Genomic DNA, 15,015 nt, shown 5'->3' with positions numbered 1-15,015 from the left:
CCAGCCTAGTCGTGTAGCCGGCAGTACACTATGTATTTTGGACTCTTAAATTCTTAATTGTCTGTGGATTTTAAATTATTTTTTTCCCCAAGAAAAGCTGCCAGAGAGTGGTATAAAATAATACAATAATATAAAATTATATAGTAATATAAAATAATGCCAGAGAGTGGTATAAAATAATAACAAAACCCCACAAAATAAGCCAAAACGAACCTGCTAGTCTTAATAGAAAAGATGGAAAGTAAGTTATAAGTTTTCAATATATTTTACTTTTAACTCAAAGCTAACTGATTTAAAAAATACTCTGTCCATAATTTAATTTGAAAGCATGTTTGGGAAATATAAATAGATTTGTTGTACAGCTGTGCATGGAACTGGCGTATTGTAAGAAGAGTTGCAGCACTGAAGTAAGCTAAGTTTAACCTTTCATTGTTTACTGTTGCTTTAGTGTTGGAGATGTTGTATGATTTTTATTTTCTTGCCATTGTTAGTCATTCTTAGCATTTACTGGCTACATAAATTGCCATTATGCTCTCGCCTACGAGTATTAAGCATTAAGATTAAATGACAATTTGGTAATTATACTAAGCTATCCAGACCATAGGACCCTTTTGTACAGTCTTGCAGAATTCACTGGAGATTGAAAGTATTTAAAAGTCCGACTTCGTGATGTATTTTGTTGCACTGTCAATGACACATTTGTTTCTCCCACAGCAGCATTAGGCTGCCTGTTGGCAGTTCTGTAGTGGACTTAGCAGGGTCTCCTGCAGGCAGAAGTTGAGTGTTTCTTAGCAGCTGGGGAAGAGAGGCCAAAGACTTGAATTGTCAGGAGCATAAGCTTCCCTCTCAGCAGATCCTCCTTGGTGAGGAACTTTTGCACCACATCTGTCTTAATGTTTGGGGTTTTTTTTTTTCCCCCAGTGGGTAGCATTAAACAGTGCATAACAGTGGAAATATCATTATAGCATTAAAGAGCACAGATAAGGTGTGATGAACAGGAAAACCTTTGATGCAGTCAGTGTGGGCCAGCTGTTTGGGAGGAAATGTAGTTTGGAGAGGAGGGTAGGGTCAGAAAGGTGGACATGGGAGAAGCTAATCTGGTGCTGAAACAGAAATGTTTGTACGATGGTGAGAGTGGAAACACAGAGGGTAATGCAGGCAGAGATGGTTAAGTAATTCCACCTCCCTCAACCTGTGGCAGGGGAACGTGGGAGGGGGAGGCAGAGACCAGTCTGGTGGTATTTGACCCCAAAGGCCATGAGCTGTTTGTTATTGTACTGTGCTGTCACAGCTGAGGTCAGCAAAAGCAGTTCAAGATGGAATTTTGGATTTTATAAATGGGAAGGGGAATCAACTGGATATTCTCTGCAAAGACTCTGATGGGAGAACTTGCTTTCTAGCCTTGACCAAAATTGTCCAGATGTAATGACTTCGAGGCAGATACCAAATGTATGGAGACTTAAACCTTGATAGACTTCGAAGGGATGAAAGCTCTCAGTGGGGATAAATGCCTGCTCTTTATATTCCAGCTACTTAGACCATTTCCACGTGGTGATCACACAAACCTCTCACCCTCTCTGTACACACACACTGTGATTGCCTCTAACAGGCAATGTTGCCAGAGCTCCTACAATCTCTTAGGAGCTTTAAAAAGAAAAGCTTCCCGCAGAAAAAAACCAGTACAGCTGAAGTGGTGTGATGTATACAACACAGTTTCAGCCAAAAATATTAAAACTGGCTTTTTAAGAGTCCCAAAAATTGAAAAGCTGCGGGCAAAGGCCTGAACTACAGGGGAAGTTGGTTGTTTCTAGACTATCATACAAATTTTACATGCTTATTACTTCTTTCTATTTAATTTACAGTGGCAGATGAATGCTGGTTTTGCATCTTAAAATTTACAGAATATTCAGGTCTCACAAGATCATAATATGGGAATTCATATAATCCTGCTTTCTGTTTACATTTTAAATTTTTTATAAGCCAACTTAATCACATCTGCAACTTGTTATTTAGCATAAGGCAAAGAGTGGTCTTTTTGTTCTGTGCCTGTACAGCACCCATCACAATGCATTCTTTGACAGAGAGCTTCTATGCACAAATAATCCCTGATAGTTATAAATCAAGTATGCTTATACAGAATGCAGAAGTTTTTCCTTTGCCTAAACTTTAAATAGCTTGCAGCCAATGTTCTTCACAATGCCATCAGTCGTTCTGTAACAGACTAAATGATTTCTTTATCACCAAAATGTTGAGTAAATTCCCTCAAATCTATTCCCTGGAGTGACATTGCTTTAAAAAAGTCTTTATTACATGTTTACTATTCTATTTACTAAAGAAGATTTGTTGCTTGGTGGTTACGTGGATACTTGTTCTGCATAAATACATTTCCCCCCCTTGTAATGAAATACAGAAGCATGAACGGGTGCTATAAATTGACTGTAGCGATGGGTAATGATCAGGTATTAAATAGAAGCTGGGAACTGATGAATGCCCTTTGTGGTTTATTTCCGGACATCTTAATGCTTGGCCTATTAGGCATTAGACTTTTGTAAGGAAAGTGTGATGTTAGTTTTGGCTGTCAGTCAGAAGCTGTTGATAGAAACACTTTCAATGCTAGCACGTAACTATGTGAACTAGGAACGTTGTTTCTTTCTCTTTCTTGATTTCAGGCCAGCACCACGGTCTGCAGCATGGTGCAGTGCCAGCAGAGCTGCCCCCTTCACACCTGGAAATAGTGCAGCTGGCTGAGAAAGAGGGTACATTACCCTTCAAGTATTTCAGCACTCTGTCTAGGGCTCTCCTTGTGCCCAGGAAGCTCTCTTAAAGCTGTGCTGGGTGTTTGTGTGCTACAGAAACACCTGCAGCGTGTTGATGTAGTTCAGCAGAAACCAGTGCTAGCTTTTATGTGCTGCTACTTTCAAAAATGTTTGTCCCTGTGGTATCCCATCACATTTCTTGTACCTAGTTGTAGCTGCTGATCGCTCCTGTTGTGGACATCAGCCCAGTGTTCGATGAGAGGAGGAAGGGAGGGCTGTGTTTGCGCAGGGGAAGTGCTCGGGGACCAGGATGGATCGCAGCTGCCTTCATGCCTTCTTGTCCATGATCCACTTCCACTGCATCTTCTGCTCTGCGTCCAGCTGGTCTCAGTTGGCTTGTGTATCACCAGGATGTGTTCTCTTGTCCCTGTGGGGTTTGAGAGTGGCTACATAAGCAGTCTTAAAGATGCAAAAGAAGGGTTTTAAAAAACAGAGCTCTACACCGCAATAGAAAGCCTCCTATCTTACTGTAGGATTCTCCTTTCAGCATGCACCAGAAGACATTGCATTCCTTGATGGATTGTGGACTGAGGCCTGGATAAAACAATTCGCAGCAAGTTTGTTTAGTTGAATTGTAAAATTATAGGGATGTTAGTTAAAGACTTGACACTAGGGCATGCAAGTTCCCCTGTGACACTTTTTGAGTTTAAAGTACTTCGCTGGATCCTGAAGTTTGGGAGCTATTTGTGCAGGACCCTGCAAAACAGAAGACATACTCTGCTCATGAAAATACCTTTTCCACTCTTCAGCTGCTTCTGTGGCCTGGAAAAGAGAGACTGGCAAGGAGCTCTTATTTGACAGGGTGTCTTACAGATGAACTCTCCCAAATTCTAAGAACCTCATAGACATGTGTTCTGTAAGAGTTATAAAACAGACTAATTAACCTGAAAGCTGCCCTTTGCCTTTTCTGCTTTGCCTTTTTCTCTAAGCTGCAACTCGAAGCCTCCTGGCCAACTCTTTATTTCCCCATCTCCTCAGGAGTGCCTGAGCTTGTCTTCCACACTTTGGGAAATGAGACCTTCAAAGAAGTGTCTGGGTAGTCCCAAGTGGCAAAGCTGAACCTCACTTCCAGTTGTGCAGGTGTTCACAGTCAGAGTCAGAGCAGGTGTTTTTCTCGTTACTGCTGCTTGGTGTAGCATAGCTGCTTTGGGCAGCAGGTAAACAGGCTTGAGCATGGGATAGGGGTGGAGAAGGTAAGTTTGAGGTCCTGAGAACACGGGTCATAGGTGTGAGCAAGCCCAAGGCTGGGAGGGAATTTTAGGGAAAGTTTCTCTCTTACAGTTTCCAGCAACGTGCCCGGTGTGCCAGGCTGGCCTGAGCAGCACCTTGGGCGTCACTGCAGTGAATAGGTGGGAGAGGAGCTCAGCTGATTGCTCCATTTTGATGTGACTATTTAAAATCCGTTTCTATTCAAAAGGAAAGCTATGTGGAAAAATAGGATTACTTTCAAAATCATTCTAGAAATGATGCAATGTGAATCACTACTGGTTTTTACTGGGTAGGCCTTTCTTAATTTGCTGCAGGGTGAGCTTTGTTAACTTGTCTCTCTGATGTGGTCCATCGCTGTTGTTCTTTGTGGTGAGTAAAAGGAAGGATTATTTTGTAAGCACTTGTTGCTGTTTTAGATTGTGCTATTAGCTATTTTACATGCTCATGTATAACCACAAGAACTTAGATACAGCAATATGGACTACTGCTGACAAGAGCGATAACTTGTAGGAAGTTGTGTAGAAAACATTCCTTGAATCTTATACGTAACAGATGTTAAATGTCATATCAAAATAAAATTAGAGCAACAGCAGATTGGAGATTATTGTTGCTCTCCCTCTTACCCCGACTAGAACAAATTATTCAAGCATATTCCTTTAAAAAATGCTTATTCTTCACTGGTTGCTCACTGCTGTCGTTTTTAAACGCTCTTTGAATCAACTCTGTTCAGGTTGTATCTGTGGCTTAAAACTTCATAATGCCACTGGTAAGAAAAATGTGTTCGGAGGAAAGATATCCACAGACATTTAGGTTAACATTTCAAAAGCTTCTCCAGTTGTATTGAAGGTGTGATACACTGCTTCAAATGTATTTGATGCAAGTGTATAATGACACAAGATATTGGTGTTATTAGCATTCGTACAGTTTATTTTTTTTTTACAACTTCAACTTCTGCTTAAGTTAGCTGTGCTGTGCTTTTTGGATAGTGTTTAAAAAGTGTTTGTGTTTAACTTTCTTAAAAAAAACCCAACCCCACAGTATTTGCGAGGAGAGAACGTTTCTTCTCCTTTATATTTCTAAAGGTAGATGTGAGGAATTTTTTTTTTTTTCCCTTTTATTACTTTTCTTGAGATGACTTAAACTTTACTCTGTGACCCAAGCACACATTGGATAAATTAACTCTATGTTAACGGAATATTGCAGTCATCTCCATTAACTGCTTTACTGAATGTAATTGGAAATAACTTCCTTAGAAACTTGTATATATTTTCTGTTAATGCAAGAAACAGATGATAGTAAAAGACTGTCTGAAAAATTGATGTAGTATAATTTTGTTTTGTAGGTATTCAGCATATGTTCCATATGAATGTAATTTTCAAATACAAAACAAAATACTACTTTCTTTGAAGAAAATGAAAAAATTGTCTTTGATTTCAAGGGGAACAGAATATCTCTCTGAAAAGGTATAAATATAGGAAAAAACAGGTCACAGGCAAGAGCAGAAAAGACCTTTTAGCTTGCTTAGGACTGTTACATACTTCTCGTGTTATTCCGAGGTTTAGACTGAGGCAAGCCATTGAACACAGTATAGTGAAGTACCGGTCTTCTACCCTGACAGTGTCTCCTTTCCCATCTCAATCATTTATTTTAGTATATATATTCCTTGCTACCTTTGTACCGTCATCTTCTCGCACCTAGAGATACGTCAGGCTTTTATCTGCTGTGCTAGTTGAGGGAGTGTTGTTCCTCTGTTACACGACAGTCCCTTTTTTTTTCAGGTAGTGGTAGTTGAATTCTGTCCCAAAAGCTGTTGGGTTTGGCATTGGTACCTGATGGTGGGAAAGAATTGTCTCGGGCTTCCAAGAGTTGTCTGAAAATCTGTACAAACTGCATTGGTTATGCATTGCTCATGATTTCAAGCTTCTTTTCCATAGAAGAGCTGGGATTTTTGAAAGAAAAGTTGAGATTCTAATTTTGTACTTATAAAGAAGGTCCCTCTCCCCACCAAATAGATTTTAACATTTGTGTATCCTGTTTTGTACCCTGGCCTATTGTGAAGGTTATCTTGACATCTTTTCCTCTCTCTCTTAAATCAGTTATTTTCCTCTGTCTAGTCTATTATTTAAAGTTTCATGTGGCTGCTCTCTTCTCTTTGTATCTGTACTTAGCATTAGCAGGTGGTTTTCATAAGCCACATCTGTGTTTTTATAAGGGTGCTGCATCAGCAACCTTTCCCAGATGTATTTTTCTTGCAGGTGCATGAAACAAGTTTTCTAGCTTTCGTAAAGGGCAGACTTTCTAGCTCTTTAAAAGGGCAAGACTCTGCATGTCCTGAGTGGCCACCACCCCACATTCAATGGAAGATGATGCTTCTGCTGATGTTACTGTGCCTATGCATTTTCATAGAATACTTTTCCTGAGAATACTTTATGAGTGTCAGAATGTTTTGGAGCAAAGATCACGTTTTTTGTAGGCAACAAAGAAAAATGGGGCACAACATCATTTATGTGAATTTTTGGGAGGCTTTCCCAAGTTTCCTTTTCTTTACTCCAGTGCTTAATGTGAACTTTGAAAAGCAGTGCAATTCTAAAATTTTCCTGCCATCTTCCTATCCATAGCATAAATTTAAAGCAAAAAAAAATGGAGTTTTGCACTTCTGTTTTTTGAATGTAATGGTTTACTGTAGTAGCTGCTTTTGATACAATGGAAGAGGTACCTAAGCAAGAAGGATGAGTCAGTGCATTGCAGCATTTAGTGTTCCAGTCATTTATTTAGTCTCTGATCACAGGCTGAAGTTCTGTCCTAGTGAAATAAAAACTGTCCACTGTATCCAAATCCTGGTTTGCATGAAAACCATGGCATTTGCACAGAATTTCTTTGATATAAAAGTCCATGAATTATTCTATCTTATTACTGAATAAACAGCTGGGAAATCAAGGGTGGATGAAACTGGACTGACTAAACTATTGGTTTAATGCTCCTTATTTCATGCTCCTGGTGATATGCCAGATGAAAAGACTTTTTCCACTCCTCTCTCCTCCTCCCCTCAATGCCTCTGCATGAAAGAGAAAGCATCATTACTACATAGCTCTTCAAAGGAGTATTTCTGACTTGGACTGCACAAGGAAGGTGCCTGACCCTCTTGTTCTAGCACTACAAGACTTCAGAGGTGGTGCAGACACTCTTCTTGTACGGTGCTATCGCATGGGCAGGGTTGCAGAGCTTACAGTGACCAGAGGAGGCCATCCCGTGCTTCGTCTCCTAGCTCCTGAATATGTATTTATCAAAAGTCTGGTAAGATTACCTAAAGGCTTCATCAGTTTGAGCAGGTCTGTATCTGAAAAGAGCACTGACAATGCCTCATATTTATCTCTGCACCAAATATTCTTGCTTTTATTGCGATATAATATTTGCAAAGAAGAATAGGGCAAAATCACGCAAGGATGATGGTGATCACTAGGAACAGTGATTTTAGACTCTCAGATTGTGTTAGCTGTTATCAAAGCCAATGAAAGCTTTATGCATCTGGGAACAGCCTTGAAAGATAATTTGAGCAGCATGTCTAAAATAGCAGTGTGCTGTCTTGGTGAACTCTGTGTACTTGGCTTCAGTATAGATTTTTAAATTATTTATAAACATCTGTTCTGAATTTGGTAGGAGGATTGCTGACTGGGTGTGCACTCCTATTTGTAAGACACAGTAAACCAATTATGGCTTAAAGAGAAATATCCAAAGTGGTATTGGGTAGTACTAAATAAGGAGAAACATTGAAAACAAACTTTAGGTAAATTGACTTGATTGTTGATAGCTGTTATTTTTTAAAATAAAAAAAATCCTGCATTGGCCAAAGTGAAGATGTTTTGTACTACTAGCAGCTCGACTTTCACAGGTTTCAGCAGTAGGGATAAGGATACTGGCATTGCCGAAGGGATGCTGTGTTTGGGAAAGTTGTGGTTGTAGGTCCTTGTCAGTAGAGTGTGGAAGCTCTAATAGCTGAGAGCTTTTACATTCTTCTCTACAATTTCTGATGGAGCAGCACAGACTCCCAGTGCTCTTCTCATTGCACCCTTGGTCTCTCAACAGATGTTTCCTCAACCCATTTTGTCTGGGACAGTGTTCTCTGAAGACTAGCAAAACTTAGAAAATACACCCTGCAGCATTTGGTTCTTTGTTTCCGTGGCTGAGATGGCAGCTTCTCAAAGATATTTCTGCCAAGGCCACCGATAAAGAAGAGGCAGAGATGGTGTACAATATGCTATTAATGGAAAGGAAAAGATAAATCTGACTACATGAATTTTTCCCCATAAAACCTTTAGACTCTATGACCCAGAAGAACCTTGGGTTAGATTATACTCAGCTGCTGGTGATTGCATAGGTGTGCCATTAGATGGCACAAAGTGTCCCAGGTATGAGGAGGTAGTTTGGTAGATGTTGTACCTTACTTACAGGCTATCATCATTATGGATCACGTCCTGTCAAGTGACAGAGCCCTGGAGACAGCAGCAGTGACCGCTGCCACGCGTTCTGCTATGCACACTGCGAGTGTGCTTTGGATTGTGTTTGCAGGCACAGTAAGCCACAGAAAGCTACTTTTTCTGGTCTAGAAAAAAATATAAAGGGAATTGTTCCAAAACGCCCAAACCTACATGATTTCCCAGATCAGCAAAAAATCTCTGCAAGAGAGGAGGGATTGATACTGTTGCCCTACTACTTTTGAGGTGCTCTGACTCGGTACAGGTTGAGACTGGACTTAGAGTTAACTTGAGTGACGGGAACTGCTGGGAAAGCTTCAGTACATGCAACAGTGACATTGCAGGGTTATTTTCAAAGTTTATATGAGTAGGCATATTAAATTCTTTCAAAAACTATTTAAGATTTCTGTGTACTTGAGTGATATATATTGGTTTTTGTATGTTTGATTACTTTGGGGAGTACTTTGGTAGTCTGTCTTTGTAGAAGCTGTTTTGTTATATGACAAGACTACTGCTGACAACTCCAGTATTTTTGCTTTTTTGCATATAAAAATATTCTATAATTCTATGATTCTATAGTCTAAAAGAAACAGCTACCCCTTTTCTTTCCACCCACCACTTCCTCCAGCTCTGTTATACCTCCCTGCCCTTCTGATTTCTGTGTCTGACTTCATCATGGTAAGATCCAGCAAGCCATGGAAATGACCCTCAGGGGTCTTGACCCCATGATTTTTTTTCCACTGGCATGTTCTTCTGTGTCTTGCAGAGTGTCTCTTGTCCCTTTGGGGCTATATGAGCTTTGCATGTTGGCTGCAGAAATTATCATAGGAAGAGCAGACATTATGAGGAGATTTCCTTTGGGCTTTCCCTGGTTTTTTGGACTGCCACAGCAGCTTCGCTTCTGTCAGGTCTCTTGTGGCAGGTTACAGGCCTGTCACTACATTGCTTTTTGTGTGTGGCTGCTCTGTTGCTGGGTCTGCGTTTCTCTAAAACTTCCTGTGTCTGAGAAGATCCAGGTCTTTCCTAGGACATCCACTATTAAAAGGTTCTTCTACAGCTCTTTCTTTGTACAGGTAACTTGTTTTCACGCAGAGTAATTTAGAAGAGAAACACTTCCCAAACGTAGGAATTTTTCAAGAAATGGGGAAGGAGGGAGGATGGGGAAACTCATGTTAGGAACACTGTGACTTCTCAGCAGCGGAAGTCAAATGCGTTACTAGAGAAGTGTATTTTGGAGCTGCTTTTATCGGTATAAGGAATACAGCTTTCATACCCATTCCTAAGGATGAAGGATTGTTTTATTGTTCAAATGCAGACTGTGGTGCACATGTGTGTAAGATTGTACGGACAAACATGGGTTTTGCTGAGAGAGCTTTTGTAGTGTTTGCAACCTGGAGTTAAGGTCAGAACATCTAGATCAGCTGTGCATCTGCTGTGCCTCCCGGGCTTGCAATATTAAATGTGCCCTTTCCCAAAGTTCTCTGGTTTGTACCTAAATGAAGTGTGATAAACAGTTTGTAGAGCTGGAGATGTGTGCAGATCTGTGGTTTTTGAGCCCAATGCTCTGTGCTTGTTATTTCTGCAGAAGGGAGGGGTCTCTGTTTCCACCACTGCTGTTCCTGCCCTTTCTGTTGCTTTGGCTTAATGACCATTTGATTGCTGTGCTCAGTGCTCTGAAGGACCCTGCTGGTCCGGTGGTACCTTGATTATTTATTCTAGTGTGTTTGTTTTCTGATCACAGCTAACCTGAGTCATCGTATGGGTGTGTAATTGCTAGATCAGCTTCAAGAAAAGAAGAGGCAACACATGTGAGAGGTTGGAGCAGCAAAGAGAAGCTGCTTCTTGTGGCAACAGCTTGCAGTTGAGATAAAAGTTTGGGTGCTATCAGTCTGCAGCCAGAGCAAGGGGAGACTTTATCATAGAATTGTAGAATGGGTTGAGTTGTAATGGACCTCTGGGAGCTATGCTTGGATTTTATGTGAAGTGCCTTGTAGAAGTATGTGTTACGGAAAGTCTCAAGGCAGGTGCTCCAAAGTTAGAAATGTGAAGCACAGAGACTTCAAGGTAAAAACATTATTTCTGTCTGTGAAACGGGTGCTGACTATGCTCAGAAATGTGTTTAAAGCTTCTTTATATTTGCAAAGCAAAAATGCTACAATGATTGTTTCTGTAGTGTCCTAAGGCAATGTTTTGAGTGTTGCTGTGGTACAGAAGAACTGAAAACTGGGGAGGAGAACCCTAGAGGCAGGACACGTTGTGGTATGTGCTGCCTGGGAGTTAGGGCCGTCAGTGAAAGGAGATTGTAGTTGGTGGGTAGCAAATACTTCTGTATACAAGTAAGGATATCTACAAAAGATGGATCTAAAGCCATGAGCAAATGCTGGTCAACTGGGATTGAATTTTCTAACTCTTGTTTTATCTTACCTGCTTTTCAGCTGACCTGATGATGCTAAGCTGCTATATTATCAGGGGATATATAGATATAGCTAATCTCAAATGACAGTGTCTGGGTTTTCAGCTTAATTTTAAACAAAGTGTGACAAAACTTTGCTAAGGACAAATGGATTTTATTTCTCACAGCTTTACAAAGGTATTAGGCTTCATTAAAATAAAAAAAGTTTCAGCTTACAAGATCTGTCAGTATCGGAGCGCAAAGCAAAGTACAGAAGAAATATAAAGAATAAAAAAAATTTCTCCTCTTTTCAGTATCAAAGTGTTTATTTATTTTTCTTCTGTCAGAGAAGTAGGCCACTGACCTCTTCTTCCTCATTTCTGTGTTGCTATATATATATATCAAAAAAATCCATGATAACTGTTGAGAGGGATGTGAGTCAACACACCTATAAATAAGAACATCCTTAACCTCAAATAACTGTCATTCTGTCAGCCCCAAAATAAATTGGGTTATTGGGATTTGGGGTTTTGTTTTTTGGGGTTTTTTTTTTGCTTTGACCGCATCCTTTTTTTCATCATTTTTAATATATGACTCATTTTGGAAGTGGAAGTTGGTTGTAGTAGTTGCTCGTAGCTGTGTTCAGTGGGAATTTTAGACAGTGTATATGAATGCATGGTCATTTGCACTTGGGGAACAATCCTATCTATTTACATTTCAGGACAATTTTTTTTTTCTTCAGAGTACTTTTTTGGGGACTACAACAAACAGTTTAAATTATGTGGTAAAAGTAAGACAATATGACCTGAGGATACTCACAAGTCTATGATGTGGATCCTACTCTGCAAAGCACCACCAATCTACCACTGTTTCACTTTACTTCCTTGTAAATGTAATTTAAAACAACAACTCTTAATTAGAAATAAAATCCTAACAAAGAATTTACGAAAAGCAGGTTGAAACTATTTAATCAGCACGGTCCTTTTTTTTTCTCCTCTCACCTATTGAGATACCTGGCTGCAGATTTGCAAATGCTACTTCACGTCACAGAGTGTCTTATAAGCAAAAGTATCTGTTTAATAGCTCTTATGTGCAGTTTGGTAAACACATGCAGCTTTCTGTGTCTTCATGTTTTAAATGGATTTTTTTTTAATGTGTTCTGTTTCCAGAGAGAGTGCAGAAGGAGGAAGAGTGATTGTAGAAGTTGATGACAAAGTGGCAAAAGTCAGAAATATAAAGGTATGCTTTTTGTTGTCTTCTCTTCCTCATATGAGGATCCTGATTCTTTTCTAAGTTTGCTTGGCTATTGGATCATTCTAATACAGATATTAAGGGAGAAGTTTAAACCAGCACAGCTCTAAAATAATTGCAGCAAAAGCGTGGGGTAGAATTGTTGTGGTTTGAGGTTGGTTTGTGGTTTTTCGTTGGGTTTTTTGTTTGTTTTTTTTTGACAGATGTAATCTGTAGTTGTGTTTTTTCTATTTTGTATTTCTCAAATCTTCTGCAATCTGGCTGCACACCGTCATTCAAAGCTGTTAATACATTTTTTAGGATTTTGTGTTCATCTTACTGTTAGTAACATCTGGAAAATTTCTTTCCCTTTGTCTCTCCTCCTCCTCTCATATTTGCACTCAGAGTGCAACTGACTCGCATGAAATGGAGCAAGACATGCTCAGCTACATTTCAGGCCTTGGTAAAAGACCAAGTACTGCAAGAATAAACTGAATGTAGCTGTTGTCCTCCGAGAGAGCTCTGGAGCCAGCGTACATGGGAACCAGTCCTCTGGTTTAGACTCTTCAAATACATAAAGCTGCCATGGCCCTTCACTAAATTAAACAGAATGGGAGCAAAGCAATTTTGTGTTGCCAAACATGTTTCTGCTCAAAGGCAAATAAAGGAACCATGAGATTACTGTGGGGATCCTAGAGGATGGGTGCATTTTGTGTTTCTTGACTCCTTTTTCTTTATGTCTGCAAGCAATCCAGTTATTCTAGATTGCTGGTTCAAGAGCGATAATACATTAGGTTTCTCAAGAGAAGCCTTGGCAAAAATTGAATGAAAGCAGTAGAACTGTTTATATTTTTAATTTTTGTATTAACTATAGGTGCTCAATTTTAAAGAAAAAAAAAAGGGGGGGGAATTTTAGTAGTATAGGAGGTCTTGTGGGTATGAAACATGGCTTATTTTCTGTATGTTTCCTCCTCAAAGGCCTCATTTGCAGAGTCTGAAACTCACCACTCTCTGAAATAACTTCCCTCGGTTCTTTATATTTGTGACAAAGCTCTCAGAGACGCTTATCTGCTGAGTACTCAGGAAATTTTTGGTCCCTTCTGCAGGGCTGAGAGGGTTTGGGCCTCTGTGTGTTCCTGCTCTGCCAGAGAGCCCTCCCTCTCCACAGGTGGAGGCCTCAGGCGTGTAATTGCCTAACTGGGTCCAGCTGAGCCTTGTCAGACCTAGAGGTTGGGGGGGTTTGTTTTAAATTGTGTTAATATAAATAGGAGCTGTGGGCTGCCTTGGGGCCTTGAGGAAACCACCGTGGTGGGGTGGGCTGCTCGTAGCAGGCCAAGAAGGGTCGTTTTGAGGCGTGAGGGGCTGGCTTGTGGATGTTTGCTTTCCTGAGGTTTCGTAACTGGTGAGTTTTGTAAAGGGAATGAGTTTGCTTTACACATAAACTAAATTTAGATGGTCTTTGATTAATCTGGTGTGCATTGTTGTACAGTGGGGTAGGTGTGTTTTGTAGTGCAAAGCAGGCCCCTCCTCTCACTGGAAGGGTAATTGCCTCGGTGATTGAGGGCCTGTTTTCCTCGAGTGGAGAGGTATTCTTTTCCCACTTTTTTTTTTTTTTATATCTACATGTTGCAGTAGGAGAGTGTTGCTGCAAACCATCTTCTGCTTATTGCTGCAGAAAACCTGAGAAAATAAAAGGTAATTGCATAAAAATCTCTGAATCGTGACATGTTGAAAATGTCATTATTGAAGATGATCAGTAGACTCATTAGAGATGGTAATTCTGACTAAAGGAAACCTTGGTTGTACTTAATTCAACATGACAACTTCAAAATTGTGCAGGGTTAAAAAATCATAGAATCGTAGAATGGCCTGAGCTGGAAGGGACCTTAGAGATCATTTTAATCCAGTAACCTCCTTACTTCAAAGAGAATTTAAATTATTTCTGTTCTCTTTCACTTTGCTCTTTCCTGGTTTAAAAACTACAAACCTGTCAGATGGGTCTGTAAATTAATTTACCTTGTAAACCCCACAACTGGTGGCAGAGTTCAGTGCTTACAGGGCCTTTTATCCAGGAATCTGGCAGACAGCACTATCGCCTCTAGGTTTTGGGGCCATTATTGAAATGGTTTATTTAGGTATCAAGTTATAACAGAACTCTTTTTTTGCTTATGTTATTGCAAATGTCATAGTTACAGTTACCAGTTAGGCCAAAATTATATGTGGATGGTGTTAATTTTGTGTATCGTTTGACTCATTGCTCTCTTTCTTTGATGAGTAGAACAACGTGTACTTCCTTGTTCATAAGCTTGTTTGTTTTACTATAAATCACGTGGGCAAGGTTATACAGAAAGACCTATGTGATTCCTTTGATTTCAGTGATTATTTCTGACTATTATGCTAGAAAGTCTTCCCTGTCATTGTTACTAACCTGTAAAGGTTAGGTTTGTAGTGTGCAGTTTCAGTGACCGAAGCATTAGCTTGCAACCGTGACAAAGCAGAGGGGCAATGGGGGAAGAGACCTGCATTTTCCACTATGCGGTAAGAAAATAGGTTTTGTTTTCTCAACTGGGGTCTCATTTTTGTGATGCAATTCTCAGTGAAACAGGAGAATGACAGAGAAATGTCAAAAGGGTTATAGAGCTTTCCTGAGAGTGTGTAGGTGTTGTGAAGATTAACTAAAGTGTGTTTTTTGTCTACAGCCTGGAGAACCTTAGCTGTAGTAAATGAACTCTTGAGCAGAAATGCTTAGGCAGGTCTGTCATGGATGTCTCTGTCTCACTCCGAACATGAAAGACAATAAAATAGAGGATAAACTACTTGCCATTCCTTTTCCATCATACAGATCCTAGACAAACTTCCCGTTAGCTTAAAAATGCTTACTTTTTGGTCAGCTTCA

At 40.0% G+C, this 15,015-nt stretch overlaps 1 protein-coding gene across 1 annotated transcript in view; it reads left to right on the top strand.

Annotated features, from left to right (window-relative positions):
* Window positions 1-1,082: 1,082 nt before the first annotated feature.
* The window catches only part of STARD9 (StAR-related lipid transfer (START) domain containing 9), a 102,886-nt gene continuing 88,953 nt past the window's right edge, over window positions 1,083-15,015 (top strand). Inside the window, exons 1-3 of the mRNA XM_009879257.1 lie at window positions 1,083-1,149; window positions 2,670-2,772; window positions 12,059-12,128. Of these exons, the coding sequence (XP_009877559.1) occupies window positions 1,083-1,149; window positions 2,670-2,772; window positions 12,059-12,128 (240 nt within the window). The remainder of the gene's footprint in view (window positions 1,150-2,669; window positions 2,773-12,058; window positions 12,129-15,015) is intronic.

This window comes from Apaloderma vittatum, unplaced genomic scaffold (assembly GCF_000703405.1).
Source record: "Apaloderma vittatum isolate BGI_N311 unplaced genomic scaffold, ASM70340v1 scaffold4412, whole genome shotgun sequence".
Taxonomy (NCBI): Eukaryota; Metazoa; Chordata; class Aves; order Trogoniformes; family Trogonidae; genus Apaloderma; species Apaloderma vittatum.
The sequence above is the reverse complement of the archived record's forward strand: the minus strand, read 5'-3'. Positions and strand labels throughout refer to the sequence as shown.